At 46.3% G+C, this 23,975-nt stretch overlaps 1 protein-coding gene across 1 annotated transcript in view; it reads right to left on the bottom strand.

The window, feature by feature from the left end:
• FLI1 (Fli-1 proto-oncogene, ETS transcription factor) overlaps positions 1-23,975 on the bottom strand; it is a 119,721-nt gene that overhangs the window by 17,792 nt on the left and 77,954 nt on the right. Inside the window, exons 4-5 of the mRNA XM_023208624.3 lie at positions 22,004-22,207; positions 12,954-13,019 (exon numbers count right to left, since the gene is read on the bottom strand). Of these exons, the coding sequence (XP_023064392.1) occupies positions 12,954-13,019; positions 22,004-22,207 (270 nt within the window). The remainder of the gene's footprint in view (positions 1-12,953; positions 13,020-22,003; positions 22,208-23,975) is intronic.

Below are 23,975 nucleotides of genomic sequence, written 5' to 3'. Positions count from 1 at the left end.
TCTCGAGGCAGATAGGAATTGAATCAAGTTTCAAAGAGTGTGTTGGATTTTGACACATAAAGTAACTGTCCCACTCAATTTTTACCATCTTTTCTTTAGAATATTTCAAATACAAGAATTTAAACTTTATCAAAGAGGCATGTTAAGCCTCTTTTTAAAATTTTTATTTTGAGACAGGGCCTCACTCTATCGGTCAGGCTGGAGTGAAGTGGCACAATCTTGGCTCATTGAGGCTTTGACCTCCTAGGCTCAAGCAATTCTGTGCCTAAGCCTCCCAAATAGTTGGGACCACAGGCCCGTGCCACCATGCCTGGCTAATTTTTTTTATTTGATGTAGAGATTGACTCTCACCATGTTGCCTAGGCTGATCTTGAACTCCTGAGTTTAAGTGATCTTTCCACCTTGACCTCCCAAAGTGTTGGGATTACAGGTGTGAGCCACCACACCTGACCCATGTTAAACATCTTGATCTTACGGATCCCGAGACCAGGAAGAAAAAACCCACTGACATCCTGGATAGTGTTTCTAGCCTCCATATTTCCTCCTCAAAGGCTTTCTTTCCTCCAACAAGGATATTTCATGAGAAACAATCTCTTTATTAACTTAGATAAGGGCTTCTGAAGAGAGAGAGTTATTAAATCTATAAAAAGAGATTAGAGAGGTTTTTATATTAAAATAACAAATGATGTTTCCTATACATTGGCCTTTCACTAGAAGATATCCTAAACTCATAGACCTCTGTCTGGCATAAAAGAAGCTTCTCAGCCTCTCTCTCTCTCTCCAGATAGATGAAAGAAAGAATTTGGTTGATGAGAATTTGGTTAAACAAGTTTCTTTTAAATACCTTCCAGCTACCAGTCCCCTCAAATAACCTCCCTGTGGTGGAATTTCTAAATCAGTATATTAGGCAGAACCAACACATTTGGAATACTCTTTACTGAGGTGGCCCCTGGTAGGACATTGTGGGCCTGCCCCTTTTTTTCCCAAAGTATTTTGGGACCCCTCTCCTCGAAACAGCCAACGGGGATCACTTTTAACTTCTATCACGAACCAAGCAATGGCAATGAAGCTGCATCAAGCAAGGCCAAGTGCACTTGGAGTCTTTGCTCTGTCGTCTGGAGTGGGATGAGTGTGCAGTGTCATGGTGAAACTTGGTAGAGATGGGAGGCCTAAAATAGTAACATCCGAGAGTCTGCAGATAAATTAGAAGACATGCAAAACCCAAATGGCCCACCCAGTGGGTGTGAACTGCCACTGAGAACTGTCGTGGAGCTCTACCCTGCCAAGTACTCAGGGTCATGAAGGCCCCTCCCTGGCAGTGCAGGAGGAGTTGTTGTTGGGCTGAGTCCAGTGGGAACCAATGGGGAGGGTGCTCTGGAGTCCCCCAGCACCATTCCCACAGCCTGGCACCAGTTCCCTGCTCCACTTGGAGATTTACCTAATGTCACCCTCCTTTACTAAAATGTTGCTGGGCTCATGCATTCATTGTCACCATCATTAATGTTGCAGAGCCCATGGGTGCCTGTGAGGGTCTTGATTTATTCAGAGTGCATCTAAGGGCAGCTCTGATAAGAAAGACCAAAGACAGCCCAGGGACGGTAGAAAGGGCAAAGTGGGAACTTCTGAGTGGCCAGTTGCAGTGCCTGGCCTGGCACCTTTTGGCACAGGGGTGAGAAGAGGCGAACTCTGTAGTGGCAGGAAGGTGCCTTTCTTCTCCAGTTAAGCACTGGGATGAAGCCCTGGCTCTCAATACTGGGGCAGTGCAGGGGCTGGACATTCCAGAGCAATGGAAGGAGATTATTCTAAGAACATAAGTGCTCAGCTCCAACGTTCTCCTCATTCCTTCATCGACTGAGGGCACAGGCAAATTTATGAGGGGCATGGGGCAGCTGGAGCATCCTGGACATGTCTTTAAGATGCTTTAAGCTGATTTTGACATCTCTTCCTTCTCCTTGGGAATCATGGGTTTGTGAAGCTTACAGAGGCAGAGGATTACCCATGGAACTGGTAGAGCCATGACATTATTTGAGGGAAACTTTATTTCTCTCAAATAAATTTCCCTCAAATAATAAATTTATTAAATTTATTGACTTTATCCATCCCCACTCTTATTTTGTTTTGTCTCTGAGACAGGGTCTTGTTCTGTTGCCCAGGTTGGAGTGCAGTGGTGCAATCTTGGCTCATGGCAGCCTCGATCTCCTGGGCTTGAGCAATACTCCCACCTTAGCCTCTGGAGTAGCTGGGACTATAGGAACACACCACTACGCCTGGCTACTTTTGTTTATTTTTTGTAGATATGGGGTCTAGTTGTGTTGCCAGGGCTGATCTTGAACTCCTGGGCTCAAGCGATCCTCTCACCTTGGTTTCCAAAGTGCTGGGATTACAGGTGTGAGCCACTGTGCCTAGATGGTTTCTTAAATTCAGTTTATTGAAATTCTTATCGATAGAGTGTTATTCAATATAATACTTTCTTTTCTAAATCTCTTTTGTTACTCAATATAATACTTTCTTTTCTAAATCTCTTTTTGTCCTTTATCCTCTTAAATGTAGTATGAAACACAAAAGGATATGTATACAATTATATAAATTATAAAGCATAACAATGGGAAAAAATCTGTGAAACCACCACAAATGATGCTTCCTATACGTTGGCCTTTCACTAGAAGATGCCTGAAACCCATTTGTCTCCATGTGGCATGGAAGAAGCTCCCTCTCCCTTTCTCTCTCCAGAGACAGATAGAAAGAAAGAATTTGACTGATGAGCATGGACAAAGCACGTTTTTTAAAAATACTTTGCAGCTCCATTGCCACCGCCCCACCACACCCGGCAAACAACCTCTTTAAAGTGGAATTTCTAAAATTCTAAATTGCTAGATTGCTCCTTGAAATGCAAATAAGATTGATTGCATTGGGTCAGGCTCCTGATTTTTTAGGTGGTAGCAGGAGTCAACAGATGAACATATCTTAACAACTAGACAACATCAGCTACCTGGGGGAAATGCATGATGGGGGTGGTAGATGGAGTTGGAAAGGGCCATTTCGGAGCTCTTGCCATTGCCTAGGTGGGGAGGGGACTGCAGGAACAGGCTCTCTTCTGTTTCATACTAGCTTTGTGATTCAGGCTTAACATCATACCTGTGATTCAGGTAAAATGGGAATAATCATAGTGCCAACTTAATAAGGTTTTATGAAGGATAAATGTGAAGTGAATAGGAAATTTCTTGGCACATAGTAGGTGCTTAACAAATGTTAGCTCTTATTGTGGCTGCCTGGGGCATAAGAAAAGTTAAGACAGGAAGGTGGAATTGAGCAGAAAGTACATTCTCCCTGCAATGTCACCTTTCCTTGGCTTGGCGTGTCCTCAGCCTCCTCCTGATGGGCGTAGACCTGAAGGGCCTGTGGAGTCCAGCTGAGAGCAGGATCCTGTGGTGGTTGGGCCAAGAGGGGGCTCTGGTGCCATCATCTTGTGACTGAAATCTGTTCTTTATCAGTCTTGCCTCCTTGCTCAGGGATGGGACTGATCACAGCTTCCAAGGAACCACCCTGGGGTCCCAAGCAATGGAAATGTAGGACTGGGTAGAGAGGAAAGGCAGTGCCACGCCAGCAGCTGCAGTGGATACAGCCAAAACATCCACCTTGCAGAAACATCTCAAAGGGTTAGTTCTACACCAAACTGCTGGGGAATAGTTTAAGGTACTTTGCCTATTATTTTCAACCATCCATCCAATAGTCCCCACCTTCAAGATGCTTCCCGTCTCACAAGACAGGAGACTGCTAGGCTAGAATCTATTGAATGCTGCATTGGTAAAACAGTGGGTATAAGCAAAGCATCCTGGGGAAGAGCGGACAAGACCGTAATGAGGCGATGCTGTCTGATCTGACCAGGGCCCTAAAGGGTGAGTGTTGTTTCCTGGAATATGGATTGCGGGTGGGGACTGAGACGAATGAAAGGTATACCTGGCAAAGGGAGAACGGGGAGACGTGACTCCAAAGTGCGTTTGAAGATAGAGTAGACAGGAACTAAGTCATATTTGAAGGACAGGTCTTTAGGTCAGAACCTAAATGGGCAAAGCTGTATTACCGGAACAATACACCTCCGTGCTCCAGGGAGATCCAGACGGTTCTGGAACTTGTCTCTAGCGGTCCCACAGAGCTGAATCTGGATGGTCTTCCAATAGGAACACTTTGAAGGGTGGGTGATCACCTCACAGTCCCTCAGGTTATGGTGGTGACTCAACTGGGTCTGAGTAATTAAAAGAAACCCCAGGATGGCCCCGTTCCCAGGCAGAACACGGGCTCCTTTGAACTCTAGGTGGTCACCCCTAATTGTACCCGTGGTCTGCATAACCTCTGCTAGCTTTGAGGACATCTGAGTTCCCTCCACAGTGGGATGTAGGGTGATGTGTTTCATTCAAATAATCCATCAATCAACAGAGAAACTGGGGAGAATGATCATTGGAAGATAAGGTTGTTTGTATCTATTTCAAAAGAATCCTCGAAGAAGTAAAACCTACATACACAAAATTCCTCCTCTGATGGAATAGGCCCACTTTTAATAAGGCAGTGGACTGATACTCAGTCTTTTGCCTCATTATCGTGGAACAGATTTACACTTGTCTTAGGAAACGGGCTAACTGTTTCCAATAATTTGAGGAAAGTGTGTCCTAGTCGCTGTGTAAGCCACACGTGTGCAATAGCAGTTCGCACAGCACACCCACGAGAAGAAATAACAGTCCTTTTACTTAGAGAAAGGAAGGATAATGGTTACTTAGAAAGTGTCCCAGACAAGCTGTCAAATTGAATTCAGAGAGCTGGAGTCTGACTCCAGGACAGGGCGGGCTGGCTAAATTCCCGAGGGATTGGGGTTTCCTGCCTGCTCCAGCTTAGAGACAAAACGAGTCTTTGTTTCCAGTTCTCTCGCTCTCCCTCCTCCCCCGATCTCTGTTTCTCTCTGTCACCCTTGTTCTTTCTCTCTCTCTGTCTCTCTCTCTCTCTCTTAATCTCTCTCGTGGAAAAAAAAAGTGCAACTCTCTGAAGAGGGTCAGATAGAAAGCAGACAGAACATTAACTCAGGAATTTCAAAGGAAAACAGTTTTTAAAGAATAAAACGGAGAGAGTAAGCTACTGTCTATCCCATAATCATAAATCTTGCCTTTGGACCACAGAAACAGCATACACACACACACACACACACACACATCCAGCAATCATCCCTGATTTTGCTAAGAATGCCTTAGACGCATTTTATCATAAAGGAAGAATATATAATGACAATGTTCTTCACGGGCTCTCCTGCGAGGCCGCAGTACCCTCCAGTTGGAAGTGTGTGTGCGCTGATGTAGATGGAGCCTGTGGGGCCACAGAACCTGCTGCATCAGAGACGTTATTTACTCCCTAAAAATAACAGATGACTTCACAGTATTACAGGCCTTTTCCTTCGGGTACGCATGTTCCAGACCAAGCCCCCATGTGCAGGGCTCTACAAGGCAACACACACACAGCCCACCTCCACACTGAGCACCAGCTTGCGCCCTCCTGTACACACACACACACACACACACACACACACACACACACACACACACACAAGGCTGCCCAACGCCCGCTCTCCCAAGGACTGCACCCAGGAGCCCATCAGCTTGATACAGGCCGTGCATATTGCAAGGAACAAAGATGCCGTACTCGGGAACCCGTTCGCCTGGAGAAATAAGGCAGAGATGTCTTGAGGCATTTTTTGAGTTATGGAAAATTTCAAAGATATATAAAAGTAGAGAGCAGAGTCTAATGAACCCTGAGGCCCCATCACCCTGCTTTAACAATCATGAATTCATGGTCAATCTTATTTCAGCTCCATGCCCACCTACTCTGCTCTCCCTGGCCCAGTTATTTTGATACAAGTCCCTGACCGTCAGCTCCTTCACTGAGCTTCCTGTCTCACAATGAAAGGTCTAACTGTGCCCGGTTCTCCAGGTTTCAGAAAGCCATGGTGCATAGGTTCTATCCCAGGCTCTCTTCCCGAAACCCACATCCAACACCCAGGCCTCAGTTATTCCTGCAAGGGCTCACCTGGGCTCCCGTCTCCAAAACCCAACTTGAAAACTCACACCCACCCCAGCAAACACACTGGTTTCCTTGGTGCCTTCCTCCTTCCCTTTGCTTCAATATCTATTTCCAGCCCTGCCAGGCTGAATCTTGCTAGAGGTTTCCAACTTTCATTATGACTTCTAAAATCATAAAGGACATCCATACAGGAGCTAAATGCAGGGGAAAATGGAAAGACGTGGTAATATATGTGAATTGCTCTCACTCCAAAGCACAGTAGCTCCTTCCTTACTTAGCTGTGTGTCTCTCTGTTTGACTAGAACCTGCTTGAGGGAAGGTGGTGTGCTGTGTTCACCATAGTTTCAGGGCTCAGCCTGGTATTCTATGCACAGAAGATTCTCCATAAGAAAGAAATAAATGAATAGAGGAGAGCATCAATCACATAATTTAGGTCTATTCCTGACTAAGGTACCAGGTATCTACAATATCTGCCTACATAGGAATAAATGTGAGACCCTGTGTGACCATGGCTGGGTCCCTGTGTGACCATGGCTGGGTCCACACCTTCTCTGGCCTCAGATCTCTTCTGTTCTGTAAGGGATTTGGAAAAGATGTTCAGCTTGAGTATTAATGATTTTCCATCCCTTCATTACACTCAGAGAACTTCTTGCGTGTAGCATGCATTGTTGTGTTTTGATTACATGCAGTTTTATATTTCCTTCATATGTCATAGGTGTGTCTCCCTAAAAAGTTGTGTTTTTGCCTTGTTTTTTGAGACAGAGTCTCACTCTGTCACCCAGGCTGGAGTGCAGCAGCGTGACCTTGGCTCACTGCAACCTCTGCCTCCTGGGTTCAGAAATTCTCCTGCCTCAGCCTCCCTGGTAGCTGGGACTACAGGTGCCCACCACCATATCTAACTAATTTTTTATTTTTAGTAAAGATGGGGTTTCACCATGTTGGCCAAGCTGGTCTCAAACTTCTGACCTCAGGTGATCTGCCCACCTTGGCCTCCCAAAGTGCAGGGATTATAGGCGTGAGCCACCGCCCCCGGCCCCCTAATAAGTTTTAAAGCAGCTTGGCTATCTATGTATAGTATCCTTCACAACCCTTGGTACAGTGTCAACATCTGGTAAACCCTCAAAAATATTGTAATTAGCTTGCAATAATAATGTTAACTACTATTATAATTTTCACTATAATAAATTAGAATAACAATTTACTATCCTTATTATAACTTTTATTGAGCACTTATTGGTGTGTCAGACATTGTGCTGATTTATGAGCTTTACATCATCCCTGAAGGGGCACTACAATTATCCTCATTTACACATGAGGAAACTGAGGCAGAAAAATGTGAGTGCATTGTCCAGGTCACAGTCTGAGTCCAGAGCCTAAGTTTTAATCAGTGTGCTGTAATGCTGAAATAGGAGACCAATGCCCGCCTTAGGTAAATTGAGAGCATTAAAGAATCCTTACGATGTTGTCAGATGCTTGAATCAAGTATGCTGAGATAATGATTCCAGAAGCAGCCTAGAGGAAGGACAGAACACAGCAAAGGCCCGAAGTTGAGTCTTGTACTGCTGCATGACCTGGGTGCCTTCTAAGGACTCCTGAAATCTCTCTGTGCCTTGTTTTCATTATCTACAGAAGGGGGATAAAAATACTACCAGCCTTGTCATCTCATGGTGATGGCACCAGAGGGCACAAACGGGATAATGGAAAGGAACGTGCTTGGCAAACCCTACTGGGCTGCCAAAAAGCTGTTGCTACCATGTGCACGGCTCCTGCCACCTCGGACTCTCCTGGAGAGAAGCCAGGCTCTCATTAACGTGGGCTTCAGCACCAACCCGGCATTTCACTCTGAGGGACACAGAAAGGTAGTTTCTCCCCTCTCTTTTCCATACTTAGCATGCAAGCCGACAGACTTTTTATCCATTAGCCAAGGCAACGGCTGGAGATGGCCATTCCGCCTGCAGCGGGGCTGCGGTTTTCTGTTTCTGCGTTCAATGGCAGCCCTGAAAGGCTCCCAGGCTGGGGCTAGAAGCTCAATGCTCCACAGGCCCTTGGCCGGTTGATGAGTTCCAGGAGTTAATAAACAAGGAACTCAATATCCTCTGTCTTTTGGAAAGTCAGAGGTATTTAAACAGATTCACATGAGGAACTAAGGAAATGAGGGCTTAGGCATGCAAAGAAGCTCCGAGGAGGAGATGTGCTGATTCTTGCACGCTGCTGGGCCAGCTGAGTGAGCTGGGAAGGCCTCCGGCAGGGTTTGCCCAGAAAAACAAAGTGAAGCTGTGACCTGGGACCAGCGCAGACACACGCACATCTCCAGCCTGGAGGACTGGAGAGAACAAGGTGTGGAAAGTCAGTAGCCCTGACTCCAGGACTCTAATATGCTTGAAAAGGTCACTTAACTTCTGCAACCCCAGTGTCCTTCCTATAAAATCACATTACCAACACCCTATCTACCTTTTAGAGGACTGAATGAGGACATGTCAGAAAGAAATTTCTGAGATGTACTAACGTACAGTTGTCAAAATCAGTCATATCATACATCAATAAAATCAGTCATCAATGACAATGACAAAAAAAAAAACGAATCAGGATCGTACAGTCTCTTCACTTACCTACACCTTTGTCAATATACCAGTAGGGCCTGCCATTCCTTTTCTAGGACAATCTGGGGCCAGACAACTGCCCAGTGTATCTCCAAGAAAATCTGGAGTAGCTCTAACATGGGCCTCATTTCTCTCCAGTTTGTCTCTGTTCTGTAAAGCAGGCTTCTCTAGCTCGGCTGCAGGTTGGATTACAGGAATAACGTGGAGAGCTCTAAAACATTTCCAATGTCCAGGAGTCATCGTTGGAGATTCTGAATTAACGTGTCATTTTTTGGCACTTGGGCATCAGTATTTTTCTATTTTAATTTTTGCATTTACAAAATTTTAGCAAAATATGTAACATAAAACTTACCATTTTAACCATTTTAAGTGTACAATTTAGTGCCATTAAGTACATTCACAATGCTGTGTGACGATTACCACCATCCATCTTCAGAACCTTTTCATCTTCCCAAATGGAAACTCTTACCCATTAAACACTAACTCCACATTTCCACTCCTTGCCACTCCTGGTAACCACCATCTACCTTCTGGCTCTATAAACTTGACAGTTACCTCCTATGAGTGGGCTCATGCAATATTTGTCCTAGGGTCAGTATTTTAAAAGATCTCCAGGTGATTCTCTGTGCTCTCAGAACTAAGGGCTGATGCCAACCATAAGTTGTGTATCGGTTCATCTTTGGAAAGAGAAGAGTTTAGGGATGAAGTTGGAGCTGATAGTGGGAAAACCGCATGGACAGAAATCAAGTAATGCAAAACATTCACATCTTTGCCCAAGTTACTTTTAGGGTAGGTATTGCTTTTGCAGAAAGGCAGCTGAAAGAGAAAGGCTGTATTTGTCAGAAAGTGAGGGGCTTCTAGTCTAATCCTCTAACCTGGTTTGGGTCCTTGCTCTGCCATTGAGTAGCTGTGTACCCTTCAGTGAGTCACTTAATAGTGCTGAACCCCACTTTCTTTGACTGCAAAATAGAGATAATAATATCTACTTCAAAGACCCAGTGCAAGGCTCCAAAGCAAAGCATGTGAAGGTGTCTGATATATTCCAAAACCCTTTATAGGTGACAGCTGTGGCTGCTATTGTAAATGGATAACAATAGCTTTTATCCTAATTTATTTTTTAAGGGCATTAGCCTTGATAAACTAAAGGTAGAGCATAACTATGCTAGCTGGATCCAATCCATGTCCATAGAATATTTAATTTAAAGGGGCTTAAAGATTGTTCTAAATTAATTTTTAAAATCTAGTCTTACTTCCTGGGCACAAATAACCCCTAGGGATTGCAGCCATTTTCAAGAGACAAGCTGGAAGGGTGATTATACAATTTTAAAGCAAAAAGCCATTCTAATTTGATAAGTGCTTTGAAGACACATTAATAGACAGCATCTCCCCAATTTCCTTGCTTTGTGCTTGATGCCAGCACCTGCCCTTTGTAGATTGCACCAGTGTGCACTCACACACACGCGCGCACACACACACACAGCTCTGGTGCTCTTGATGAACTCTGGATTTGTTTGGGGCTGTGTGTGTCTTATTCAAAGAAGATGGAGCCAAGGTTGCCTGATGTCTTCTAATAGCTAATAGATAGTGTTTAGAGCAGAGCAGGAGAGCCAGTGAGAGGTGGGGAGGAGGCAGGGAGGGATAGAGGGAGGGCTTGGTTAGCCTTGTCTTGCTAATGCACTTTGTTTTGTGGCTTGATGGGTCGTTCAGACAGATTCAGACCACCTCACAAGGGGAAGGCATAGAAGAGCAAGACAGCTCAAGTGGAGAGCTTTACTGGGGACAAAAGATGCACCTGCAAAGCACAGGCTTAATCGTCTCTAGAGGCCAGGCCCAATGTTGGGAGATAAATGCCGGCACCACCTGAATAAGGTCCTGGCAACGTGCGTTTGCCTGGATACTACAGTTAATTCATTTCAGAAGAGGGGTTGCTACCCAGCCAGAGGGAGCTGCTCCTGCAATAAGCCTGAATGAGCCAGCAGTGTTACAAATGTACTCCCTAAACACAAAAGGGCCATGGGAAGGAAATGCGTATAGCAGGTAGACGACGGGGCTGAATAGTAAGACCTGCGGGGGAGGAGGAGGAGGAGGAGGAAGGAGGTGGCTAGCAACACATTTCAATTTGGATAAACCAGTTTCTAAACTAAACCCTATATTTGAAGCCCAGTATCAGAAAATCTTTCATTAGGTCTGCTTCAGAGCCTATTCTAATCAGGCTAATTCTGATGTTGGTAGCAGATTGTAGCCTGAAGTGTTGGAGAAACTTACAAAAATTCAAATTCAGCAGTTCAGAGGTTAGGGCTCCTCCCATCCCTCCCTCCCTCCCTCCTTCCTTCCTTCCTTCCTTTCTTCCTTCCTTCCTTCCTTCCTTCCCTTCCCTTCCTTCTCTCTTTCTCTCCCTGCAGTCATTTTCCCCTTCTTTTTTACTTCCTTCCATTTGTGGATCCCTATCCACAAATGAAATACAACTCAATATGTGAAAGAAATCAAAGGACAGTGGCCCTTGAGCCCTCGCAATGTGGCTCCTGTCATTTCCTTAGAAGCCAAGAGCTCCAGAGTCAGGGCTGGCCTCTTGCTGACCGAGTTCCTCCCTTCATTTGACAGGAAACTGAGGTTCAGGGTCTGAAGTGATTTTCTCCCGGGAAGCCAGAGGTGCCCTGACCTTCAATCTGATGCGTTTGTCACTAAAATATATTTTCTGTCTTACAGACATTTGCAACAGCATATTAAAATAGGTCATCAAGTGGAATCTGACTCACAATGTAGAATGAATCCATAGAAATTCAGTTTTCATGACAAAACTCAAGAAATCTGATTTGGAAAGGAAAAACAGTGGCAGAAACAGGACTGGCTCAGGGTGAATAGGAGAGAAGGAAGCACATGAAAAAACACAAATATTTAAAAGTGGACTCATTCTGTTGTATAACTCTTCCACTAAACCTTCTGTCCATTATTCAATTACAAATTGTTAACAGGAAACACAAATTTCTATGTGATCAAAGTTGTAACTTCGGGCAAGACACCCAGCTAGTGTCTTTGGGTCTCTGTTTCCTTCCTACCCCATGCAGATGTTGAGCCAAATGGTCTTTCCTTAGAAGAGCCTTTGTTTCTCTGAAAGGTTATGCTATGCTGCGCTATACGTAACTGATCCTGAGAGCTTCTGCCTTTCTTCTATATTATGGGGAAGGTGAGTTAGAGAAAAACTGGGGACAGAGAGCGAGCCAAGGAGGACAGAGTGCCTGCCACACTCTTATTATTTATTCTTCAAGCTCCTATTCAAAAGTCCCCTCCTCTGTGGAATTTTTGCCATGCCATGCAAATATTTTTTCCAGTCTCTCTCTGGTTCCTAATAATTATGCGTTCACTTTTTTTTCTCCTTTAAACCAGGTACCATGAATTACTCACTTGTTTCAATGCCTGAAATCTAACACAGTATCGGAACCACTCCTCACGACGTCTCATAAAGACACTGAGCAATGCTATTGTGACATTTACTAAATCTTCATTGGCAAAGAGCATTTGCTGAGGCAGTTTTCCTTCTCAACAAAACCAAACCAAACCAGACCAAACCCTTAAGCCACCATTTTAAAAATGTATTGACATTGCTAAATTTTTTTTTGAGACAGAGTCTCACTCTATCGCCCAGGCTGGAACACAGTGGCGTGATCTCGGCTCATTGCAGCCTCTGCCTGCTGGGTTCAAGTGATTCTCATGTCTCAGCCTACCGAGTAGCTGGGATTACAGGTACCTGCCACCATGCCTGGCTAATTTTTGTATTTTTAGCTGAGATGGGGGTTTTGCCATGTTGGCCAGGCTGGTCTTCGAACTCCTGACCCCAAGTGATCCACCCACTTCAGCCTCCCAAAGTGCAGGGATTACAGGTGTGAGCCACCATGACCGGCTGCTAAAATTTCTTCGGAAAAAAACCTTTAAGGGTAGACATGCTGGAATCCTTGAAATCCTCATTTCATTATTTTCATCAGAGAAAACTCCCAACTTTCAACTTTGAAAGGAAGTAGCGTTCATTTTTTCCTAAACGTAACATGTTTTCCTGCATGGAGTGACAACTTCAAGTTGTATCTTTGTGATATTATTACAAGATACTGTAAAACCTTCTTTACTGTACTTTTGCAACTGGTAGCACAAGTGGCAAAAGTCTTTGGCTTCTGGTCTTTGTATGCTAGGAAAAGTTGAGTGGAACAAGCAAGCTGGTTTTTTGCCACAACCTTAACTGCACGGGACTGTGTCACGTCTGGTTCAGAAGAAAATGTGAAGTGCACAAAAGAACAAACTTACCTTCTTTGACACTCAGTCGTGAGGATTGGTCTGTGTGGGAGGTTGTATTATAGGCCAGCAGTGAACCTGAGAGGCAAAACATACACAGGTTATCACCCAAATGTTCTTCGGAGACCAAGAGTAGAGATGACATGAGGAGGGAGTGGAAAGGGAAAGAGATGGGGGGACGGGAAGAGGGACAGAGGACTCCTAGAAAGAAAGGAAAAGCGAATGGAATCCATTTGCTTGGAGACAATCGTACAGGCCTGTAATAACTTTATGGAGTAAAGAGACAGAATACATCGGAATGAAATGCTCTCTGGGGAAACAAACAGCATGACGCCTGAGCTGCCACATTCATCGTTCGGAAACGCTCTGGTCTGTGCCATCTCATGATGGGAACACAGCACTGAGAACCAGTGGACCCGGGTCTGCTCCAGTTGTTACTGACTCACCATGTGACAGTTGGTGAGTGACTTGACATGTCTAGATTTTGATTTTTTTTCTTGAACTAGAACAGAGGTTGGCAGACTTCTTCTATCAAAAGGAAAGAGTAAATATTTTGGCTTTATAGGCTAACTACAGTCTCTGTTGCACAGTCTTCTTAGTTTTTGTTGTTTTGTACATGGGCCACTTTTGGCCAGATTTGGCCTGCAGCTTATAGTTTGCCATGGCCTGGAGGAGAAGCTAGTATCACTCCTTCCTGCTGTGGTATCCTTTGGGTTTACATACATATGAGTCCTTTCCCAGGTAAGGGTAAGGTGCACGGGTATCTGTTACTGGTGGAGGGGGCGCTGGGAGTTGGGAAGGAGGTGAGTGGTAGTATTCCAATAGGAACTTTTGCTTCCCTTCACCTATGTCTAAGAGCACGCACTGAACCTGAGGAGTCATGCGTTGAATTTTCTGTAATCTCAGAATGCTGATATCCAATCTTTAAAAATTCAACTTCAATGCATACCTCTTCTATGCCCAGAACTTCGAAAGAATAATTTGTTGTTGTTGCATGTAAAACATATTCTCCCTTCTTTCCTAAAACTAGATTTGTTCCTCTGTTTAAAGTGAATTCAAGGTTGTAATTTATGAAATTTAGGCATTTTTGCCATTCTCTTTGAGACTCTCCTAGGGAAATCTTAAAGAGCCCTCGAAACTAGGGCTGGGCTCTGCTTTTACGAAACATACCATAAGCTCAACACATGTGTTCGAGGCTAAGAAAATTCTTCTAAACAACCCTTTTCCTTGCTCCCTGTGGCCGAGTGGACTGGCTTGGGTGCCAGGGGTGGGAATGGGCTGTCAGACACTCCTATTTTTAGACTCCAGTCATGGAAGGGATGCAGAAATGGAGCTGCCGCCTCACCCAGCTGTGGGCGTTTGGTTGTGTGCCTCAGAGAAAATGTGTGCACTACCCAAGCCAGACGATGAGGAAGTAATTTATTTATTTATTTTTGAAATGGAGTTTCGCTCTTGTTGCCCAGGCTGGAGTACAATGGCGCGATCTCAGCTCACTGCAACCTCCGCCTACCAGGTTCAAGCGATTCTCCTGCCTCAGCTTCCCCAGTAGCTGGGATTACAGGCATGCGCCACCACGCTCGGCTAATTTTGTATTTTTAGTAGAGATGGGGTTTCTCCATGTTGGTCAGGCTGGTCTTGAAATCCTGACCTCAGGTGATCTGCCTGCCTTGGCCTCCCAAAGTGCTGGGATTACAGGTGTGAGCCACCGCACCCGGCCAAGGAAGAGAATTTTATAAGAATTGTCCAACTGCCTAGAACATGACTGTTAGTTCTAGCTCTGCAGCAGCTCCAGACGAAAACAGGAAGGGGGATGATGGGGGTGGTACTGAGCCCTCTGTATGCCAAAGTGTGGCTATGTGGATGCCATTTTAGAAAAGAGACAGTCACATGAATGTAACATTCAAGAGCCAGCTACATTTGGTTATTCCACTTTCAAGAATATCAATGACAAAGTAAGGCTGGGACAAGTTCCTGTTAATAGTCATGCAGCAAAAAATGATGTTTTGGGCAAAGATGGACCATATACTTGACAGTAGTAATAGTGTATTTTTACTGTATCTTTTAAATGTTTAGATGTACAAATACTTGCCATTGTGCTACAATTGCCTACCATATTCAGTACAATAACATGCTATACAGGTTAGTAAGCTAGGAGCCACAGGCTGTAGCATGCAGCCTCAGTGCGTAGTAGGCTATGCCATGTGGGTTTGTGTAAATACATTTTGTGATATTCACATGAAGATGAGCTATCCCCATCATGAAGCAAAGCATGACTGCATGTTTATTAAGCACATGAGAGTTTAAAATTAGACCTGCGTCTTATCACTGACTAGCTTCGTGCCCTCCATTGATTTCTCTCATCTCTCTGAGCCACCAGTTTCTCATCTGCAAAATGGGTGAATACCACTTAATGGCATTGTGAAGATTAAATCAAATAATGCATGTAATGTGCTCAGAATGGACCTTGGCTCATAAGTGTTCCACAAATGCTAGCTATGATCATTACTATTTTTACGTCCTTTCTCCCACAGATGTCACAATTACATACAATAGTTCTCTTTATACATGCGTTTACTGAACATTAGTCTTGTCCTCTGATTAAAGTTATGAATGGGTTCTGCTGCAATAAGAAATAATCCGGCACGACTGGAAGGAAGTGAAGAAATGGAACCAAACGTTCCGAGGGAGTACAAAGAAATCCCAGAAGCAGGACCAAGAATGCGTGCCTCTCTGTCCCTGACGTCCTCTCCCTCAGGCTGAAACCTCACTGCTGGAGCAAATAAAGAAAACTGAGGGTCTCTGAGGAGCAAACTGCCTGAGTCATTAGTGCAGATGTAGCCGAAAGCACGAACCTTAGATAAACCACATTTATTACATTTCCCCCTTGGTGCAAGTTCTTCTTTGGGCACACGTGAATTCCACAGGAAACTCCCAGAAAGCCAAGAGAAAGGGTCATTTGACCTCTCCAAAGCTTGCATGAAATACATATTTCATGGCAACCTAGGAAGAGGATTTTGCCCTAAAGACTGTTCTTGGTTCAAGTTTCACTCCTAGAAGGAGAGGCTGCCTTCCCCGAGCAGGGGCTGGTTGGGGGCATCTGGCCTCTCACCCAGGGGACCCAGATTCCCTCCTCTTCTCCGATTTCTACTTCATCAGTTCCCCAGGCTCTGTTTTCTTAAGGAACTTGTTCCGATGCAGGCAGGTCCTCCTGGAGCCCGGCCTCCCTCTCTGTGGCTTTCGACTGCTTTCTCTTGCTCTTGAGGCTCTTTCTGGCCTGACACTGCCACAGGCCTGTGCTGCTGAGCTCCCCGTCCTTCCTGATACCAGCACCTCAGGGTAAACAGGCCACGATGAAGCGGGGGATGCAACGCACTCCCAGAACATGCACGGTGTGCCAGACGCTTTCCATCTATTCTCTTACTTAATCCTTGCATAAGCCACGCAGAGCCAGCATTCCCTTATTTCTTTTTACAGATGAGAGGAGCAACAGTCAGTGAAGTCATATCATTTTCCGAGGATCACACAGTCAGAGACTGCAGGAGGCAGGAGCCCCATCCTGGTCTGTCCACAAAACCTGTCCTCAGTCCGACAGACCCCACCGCCTCCAGACTGAATCACAGAAACAGGCAAAAGTCACCTATGGGGTAGGGAGGCAGGGTGATGGTTCATTTTGGGGAGGAAGTGGTTGTGGGGTGGACAGAGGGTACAGGGGGCTGAAATTCTACTCCTTGACCTGGGAGGTGCTTATGCGAGTGAGTGGATTCACTTCACGATAATGCCTCAAGTAGCGCACTTAATGATTTTTGCACTTCTGTGTTATACTTCAGTTCAAACTGAGGTACAAGATTTGCCTACTTGGTTATTTGTAAGTTTCTGTATGTGTGTTTGTATGCATATATTTGCATATGGATGTGTATGCATGTACGTATATCTATTTATTGGGGCATTTTTGCTCTAAAAAGCATAAGTAGTTCCTGCTGAGAATAGAATGGCCTTCCCAAACTGCAAGCATGGGGAAAAGATCATTTTCCATTCTATGTTTGAGTCCATCTGGTGCTAGAGACAGTACCGGGATCTGAAAGGAGAGGGGAGTGAGCAGGGTGAGGCTTTGCAGGTGTGGGGTAGAACCCCAACAATCACGGTTTCTGCTGCTTCACATTCCCCCAACTGAACCTGCTTTTCATCGGGGACACCTGGGCCAGGGGACACAAGAGTCCCAGTGCCAAAGCCTTTGTCTCCTGCCTCGCTGTGACCATAGAATTCACCAGTGACCCCTCACAGCCAGCCTGTTGAATCCAGGTCTCCCTTTTCTCTGGGCTGCACCGCTACATCAATAGCTCTGGCTGAGGGTGCCGGAGCGGGAGGGTGTAAGGCTCTGGGCTCTTTAAACAACAATCCTGGCTGACTACTGAGTCCAGGGAAACCTGACCTTTTGTTCAGCTGGAATTCTGTTCTCCTTCACCGGTCAAACCCGGGCCTGGAAGTGATAAGATTGCACCAGCTTAATTGCCCAGACTCAAAACCTCTGCCCGACCATCTGAGGCTGCAGGTAGAAAGACCACAAAACGCAAAATGTGTTTTCCATTCAAGTTTAAATTAAAAATGGGAATCAAGATAGGCACCTTTTCTGTGGTCTCCCCGTCGCACAGTATATCTCATTCTTTTGAGCAGCCACTGTTTGAAGACGCAGTTTCTTAGTATTTTTTCCAGGTCAGACCCAGATAGACATACAAAACCAACTTGTTTGTAAAATTTGAAAAAGGCTCTTTTTCTTCCTGCCTCCCCTCCTCCCCAGCGGCCTCGGGGCTCCCAGACATGCGCAAACTCCCCCCAGCGGCCCTGCGCCTGAACTGCCGGCCCTGCGCCCTCCGCTTCTTCGAGGTCCATCCCCGCCTTGGCCGGAGAAGGGAGGAATCTCGTTCCCGCAGCTGCTGCTGCGAAGGCTCCTCTGCCACAGCGGGTGTGTCTGGGAGAGATACTGGTGGGGCCGACAGTCCGGCCAAGAGAAGGACAAAGTTAGCGTGGTGATAGGTTTGGCTTAATCGGCCTTCTTCCAGGAGGCCACAGGAAAGTTTTTGGAAAGCATTTATCTCTTGGTCCAAATGACAACAGAAAATGCCGTGGGGGAAGTGGCCGGGCTGTCCACGTGGAAGGCCGGGAGTGAGGCTGCCTTGCCTGTGTGGCGCAGGCTGGCTTGCTGTCTCCAGGGCCGGGGGGACGTCGGCAGCGCAAGGCCAGGGACTGGGACTCCAGACGCCTGAGTCTTCGACACCAGGTGCTCTCAACTGGCTGGACGCCTTTGAACCAACTTCTGAAGCTGTCTGGGCCTCAGTGGTTTCAGCTTTAAAATGGGTGTTGTAGATAGTCGTCCACAAGGGGGCAACCTTTGTTTCTTTGAAGACAGAGCCTCCCTCTGTCGCCCAGGCCAGAATGCAGTGGTGCCATCTCAGCTCACTGCAGCCTCCCCCTGCCGGATACAAGCGATTCTCCTGCCTTAGCTTCCCGAGTAGCTGAGATTACAGGAGCCCACCACCACGGCTGGCTGATTTTTGTATGTTTAGTAGAGACCAGGCTTCACCACGTTGGCCAGGCTGGTCTCAAACTCCTGGCCTCAGGTGAGCCACCCACCTCGGCCTCCCAAAGTGCTGGGATTGACAGGTGTAAACCCTGGAGTTTCCCAGGACCCATGGGAATGACCGCAAGGACCGTGGGCCACCCCATCATCATAGTCCTCCTTGCATTTCCTGTGACCGGGGATGGGGGGGTGGAGGGTGGGGGTCTTGTGACACAGCTCCTCTGGCACAGCTGACACGCCCAGGTGTGAAGAACAAACACCTCCCTAGCATGCCTGGCCATCAGACAGGGTCTGTAGGGGCTTAGGAAACTGCTCTTTCTTCTCCACCCTGGAAACTATGTTTGCATTTAAAATGTAAAAGTCTAGCTCCCCTCCCAGACCACCAGAATAAATAGTCAAGCACCTTTTGTGAAAATGTAAATTTGATGCCAAAGTTTCTTATCCTATGAAGTTTTCCTTTTTCTAGACTTTCTACTAAAACCCAGAAAGATTAGATCAGAGAAGTGCCACCAACTTGGAGTCTACTGACTTCCAACCAGCCACAGGCTCAGGTCCCCAGTTCTGCTCTATCAACTTTCCTTCACCCAGCAGCACTTCCTCCACCGGAGTGAAGGATCTCAGCTATTTTCCTTCCATCTCTTGCTAAGGTGGAAATATCTGAGCCCCACCTTCCTCTCCAACAAAAGGACAAGATGATAAAGCACAAAGAATCAGCACCCTCTCCTCTCGCCTTGACTCATGGCCTCTAACTCTCCACAAGCACTGGCCTTCCTCCTAAGCACAAAACATCCACTGGAAGTCAGTCTGGAAAAACAATAAAGTGTTTGAAGGCTTTAAAAGGGTTTAAAGTGCTGGTTGTCACTGGGGAGTTCCCAGCAATCCAGAGCAGACACGATCGCCAGCACATGGCCTCCTGCAGGCGCTTAGCAGCCAGCCACCACCTCACGCTATAGGGTCCCCAAGGCTGGAACCCCAAGGTAGACACCAATTAAAAAGCAGCATGAATCTAAAAGCCTTTTCCCTGACAGTGGATCATTTTAAGTCTAGGTTCCTCAAAAGTATATTTCAATACTATGTTGGGGCATTTTTTTTTTAAATTTAACACAACTATTTTAATTTTTTGCTTTCGCAGGCAGACATGGCTTTTCTATCAGTGCACAGCCCACTTTCTAATGAGCTTTTCCACCCAACATTGTATCCTAAGCACTTCTCATGGTGTTTCCCTATAATCATTTTAACGGCAGAACAACTACTTCCCACGGTGTGGATGTGCTACTGTTAGCCACCATCTTCAACTCTGGATATCCGCCCTGCATGTTCAAATGTCTTCAGTATACAAGCTGGATTCCACCTCGTCTCCGCTCTGGAAATATGCTCCACTAATAAGTCCCTTTTGGAAACCTAACATTTTTATTGATTTGGGAGCATTTTCTGTCTATAAACATTCTTAAAAAGAAAGAAGTGATTCACTTTTTCTTGCCATGCTATACCCCCCAAAATGCCATCCTCTCCACCTCCACTTCAACTTTGTCATCTGCTCTTCTCCAATAGAAGGTCTCTCTACCAGTGACCACCTTCTCGGGCATTTGTCTCACTTCAGCATCTGTGCTTCCATGGTTTGGTGGCAGGAAGTACTAGGGGGTCTTGGGCTGTTTATGGACTGGTTAGGGCCTGGGGGTCATATGGCATGAATGGGCTTTCCCCACATGGAGAGAATGCCTTGAACATTCTACCAACAAGGGCATCCGCCAAGGAGTCTCAAAGCACTGGACCGTTTAACTGACGTTCAGAGCGTGCTGTCTCTGCTACTGTTGTCCTCTCTACTCTTGCACATGAAAGAAAGGGCTCAGGGTTCCCGCAAACTCCTGCTGGAATCAGGTTGCTTTGCTGGTCTCTCCTTCTCTTGCTAACCTCCATGCACCCACCCTGGCCTGCCTAGATCACTGCGGGACTCTGTTCAAAGATCCTTATTTGTAAAAATTCCACAAACAGTTAAAAGCTGAAAATATGAATTAGAAAATGCTAATTATCCAAAGCTCTGAAAAACTGAGTGGAAAACTGTCCCCGTGTTTGAAATTGTTTCTTGGGCTGACCTCATGTTACAGCAAGACTCAGACATGAGGTAATTGCTCCGGGCCTAACATATACTGCATCATCTACTTTCTCGCACTGGTTACCAGACGCCTCGGAAAGGTGACCAGAGAGCACAGAGGCACCAGTGGAAACTTCCAAAGGCATTTTTTTGATTTTTCATTTCTCCAGCCAGCACATGTTGCCCCTGCCCCATGAGGAACACGGCAGCTGAAGGGGACAGTGGATTCCAAAGGCGGGGATTTAAAGGTCCACTGAATGATGGAGAGCAAACAGAGCTCACCAACCCAGAGCCAGCCAGTCCAGGAAAAGCAGGTCCCAGAGGTGCTGTCTAAGGATCTCAACTTGTGAAGGGGGCTTAAAATCATCAATCCCCTGCCCAAAGCCAAACTCCTGCAAGACTCCCAGCTACCTTGGCCATTCACAACTAATAGCATCTCAAGGCTGCCCTGTCTGTCTTTGCACAGGGCTGTTAGAATGCTCTTACATAGTGCGAGCCCATACCTGTGTTCCTGTGATCCTAGCACCATCTTTTCGGGCCCCAGGACAATCCTTCCATACTTAGGGGTAGCACTGATATACCACCTGGCCTGGATTTCCAGCTAAGTGTTAAGGCTGAGGTTACCAGTGGGACTAAAATAATTCCATTCTTTTGCTCTGTGTATATTTCATATCAAATGAAATTCGTATCAGACTGATGGGCACTTGGTGCTAGATGGGCACTTGGTACTAGAGTACCTCATATTAGATAAATCTCAAACTGCCCGCTTGCTTTCTCAAGTTCACGCTTTCCAAAGCTCTTTTCCTTCTCTTAGCTGTACCAGAAGAAAGTCTCCAGATCCTAACACACCTGCAGCTTTGACTGCTCTTCCTTATCAAGGAAGTGTGCAGATAGCAGCCCTGTCAAATGGGGTTGGGGGGTGCCAGAGTATCCCAAGATTAAGAGGAAGCTAATATGTAAATTATTTTCAAAACCTTAAATCCAAAAGCCTTGAATCTAGAGTTTCCTGGAGGAATTTTAAATAATCACTTAGGAAAACACCAGCCAGGGCACCACCCATCTCTATCTATTTTCAAACTGGAGTAGTTTCTGGAAAGGCAGTCCCATGGGAAGAGTGTAACCAGCCTCTGGCAGATGCCCTCCAGGTCCCAGCTCTCTATTTTACTCCGTTCCTCGTTTTACTTCCTTTGATACTTCAGGATTGGGTCTGCCCTGGCAGGGTCTATAGGAGCCCACGTGACCTTGGCAGTGCTACAGGCCCCACAGTGTTGCTCCCGCAGCATCTGCCCAACATGAACGGGCAGCACTGACTTCCTCTCCCTGGGTTGGCTCCATGGGAAACGAGCAGGCCTTGCCAAGCTTCCTCCCAGCCCCGGGCGCTTGGGTGGCACTTACTTTCCCTGAGGTAACTGAGGTGTGACAACAGCACTTCCGTGTTGTAGAGGGTGGTGGCGCGGAGGAAGTCCTCCTTGTTCATTTTACACAGTTCCTTGCCATCCATGTTCTGGAAAAAGGATGTGTCGATCTCCATCAAGCCGTACTCCTTTATGGCCCATTCCAGCCACTGCCTCACGTGCTCCTGTGTCCACAGTGTAGGGTCTGCAGAGGAGAAGATGTTGTTAGCAAGGGCTGCCGTAGGTAGAGGCTCCCTGAGAGCCTAGGCAGCCTCCCTCACCCCTTGTCCCTCTTTCTCTCCCTTCTCTCTCTCTGGGAAAGCTCCCTTCCAGATGGTCCCCCTGGAACACCCATCTGGCTCCATGGCATCTGGCGCTGCCTGAACCACTTAGCACTGCAGGGAGGTGCTTAGCTGCCTCGCTACGTAGCCTGACAGAGCACTCTTTAAAGTTTTGGAGAGCAGTTGAAACCTTTGCCTGAGAAATGGTGGCATCCAAATGAAAATAAACACAATTTCACAGACCCCGGGACCAATGTCTCTGGAAAGGGGAACCATCTGTATTTTAAGAATATTAATGATTTCATGAAAGAACACGGATCCCTCAGATGGCCACAGAAAAGAAACAGAGAGAGAGGCTTTTACTGCAATTCCATCTGTGCAGTTGACAACCCAGTGGTGTTAGTCCTGAACAGAAACCCAATCTAGATTTTCTCCTTTTGAGCACAGCTGTGTTGAAATTTCTACCAGGACATCCCCAAAACATTTTTTAGATATTTAAATACCCGAAGATGAGAGATGGCATCGGGGAGAACCTTTTAGCTCTTGAGTGAACACAGGTAAGGTAACCACTGAGGCCATCTCTGTGGTGGGACACTCATACCTCCTTCTCCTTCTCAATGTGTGTGTGTGTGTCTGTGTGTGTGTGTGCCTGTGTGTGTGTGTCTCTGTGTGTGTGTGTCTGTGTGTGTGTCTGTGTGTGTGTGTCTGTGTGTGTGTCTCTGTGTGTGTGTGTCTGTGTGTGTGTGCCTGTGTGTCTGTGTCTCTGTGTGTGTCTCTGTGTGTGTGTGTGTCTGTGTGTGTGTGTGTGTCTGTGTGTGTGTGTTGGGGATGCTGCACTTTCAGCACAAGTGATGAGTTCCAGCAGGTTCACAGTAGGCAGAACTCTTTTATCACTTATCACAGTCTGAAACCCAACTCTTCACTTGGCAACCAATTGTTAGTAGGTCCAATAAACACCTTAAATATCCTCGTCATAGAATAAAACGACATGACGCTTGCCTTCAAGAAATACTCATTCCCATGAACCGGTAGGCAAGCACACCACTACTAAGCAATGGATTGTGTGGCGGTGGTTTGAGGATTCATAAGTGGAAGGGAATCGTGAAAATGTGGAGAGTCACGGAAGACTTCCTGGAGGAGGAGAGACTCGGCATTTTATTGTGAGTCAGCCATCAGCCTCCGGCTTCTAATGAGCCTGTTTGATTTAACATATTTATTAGGCAGGAATATCTGTGCTATCCCTCAACCAACTCACCCTCTCATTCTACAGTGTCTGTGAAGGCTTTTGGCAAAGCTGGGAACCGGGATTGAATGACTAGGAGTGGACATGGGGAAAGAAGCAAGGCTCCCACTTCACAGCTGGGCAGCCAGAGGCAAGTTTGCCAGCACTTTTACACAAGCATGTGCCAGCTGCCCTTGGGCTCTCCATCCCACCTTGGTTTTATGGGTAAGAATCTGGGTGGAAGGGCCCTAGTCTGCTTTGCAAAGTGCCCAGGCCCTGCCCATGCATGAGAGTTGCGGCTGTATTGTGCTGGAGGTGGAGGAGCTAGCAAAGGGGAAGAGTTAGGAGAGTTTGGGTTCACAGGTCACAGCCTGCTGCTGAATGTCATTCCAACAACCTAATGCCCCGTGAGCAGTGACGGTTCAGATTGTGGGTGCTACGTGCCACCGGCTCTGTGAGCCCTATTTGTA

Source organism: Piliocolobus tephrosceles, chromosome 13, assembly GCF_002776525.5.
Source record: "Piliocolobus tephrosceles isolate RC106 chromosome 13, ASM277652v3, whole genome shotgun sequence".
Classification (NCBI taxonomy): domain Eukaryota; kingdom Metazoa; phylum Chordata; class Mammalia; order Primates; family Cercopithecidae; genus Piliocolobus; species Piliocolobus tephrosceles.
This window is presented reverse-complemented; position numbering and strand designations above follow the sequence as displayed.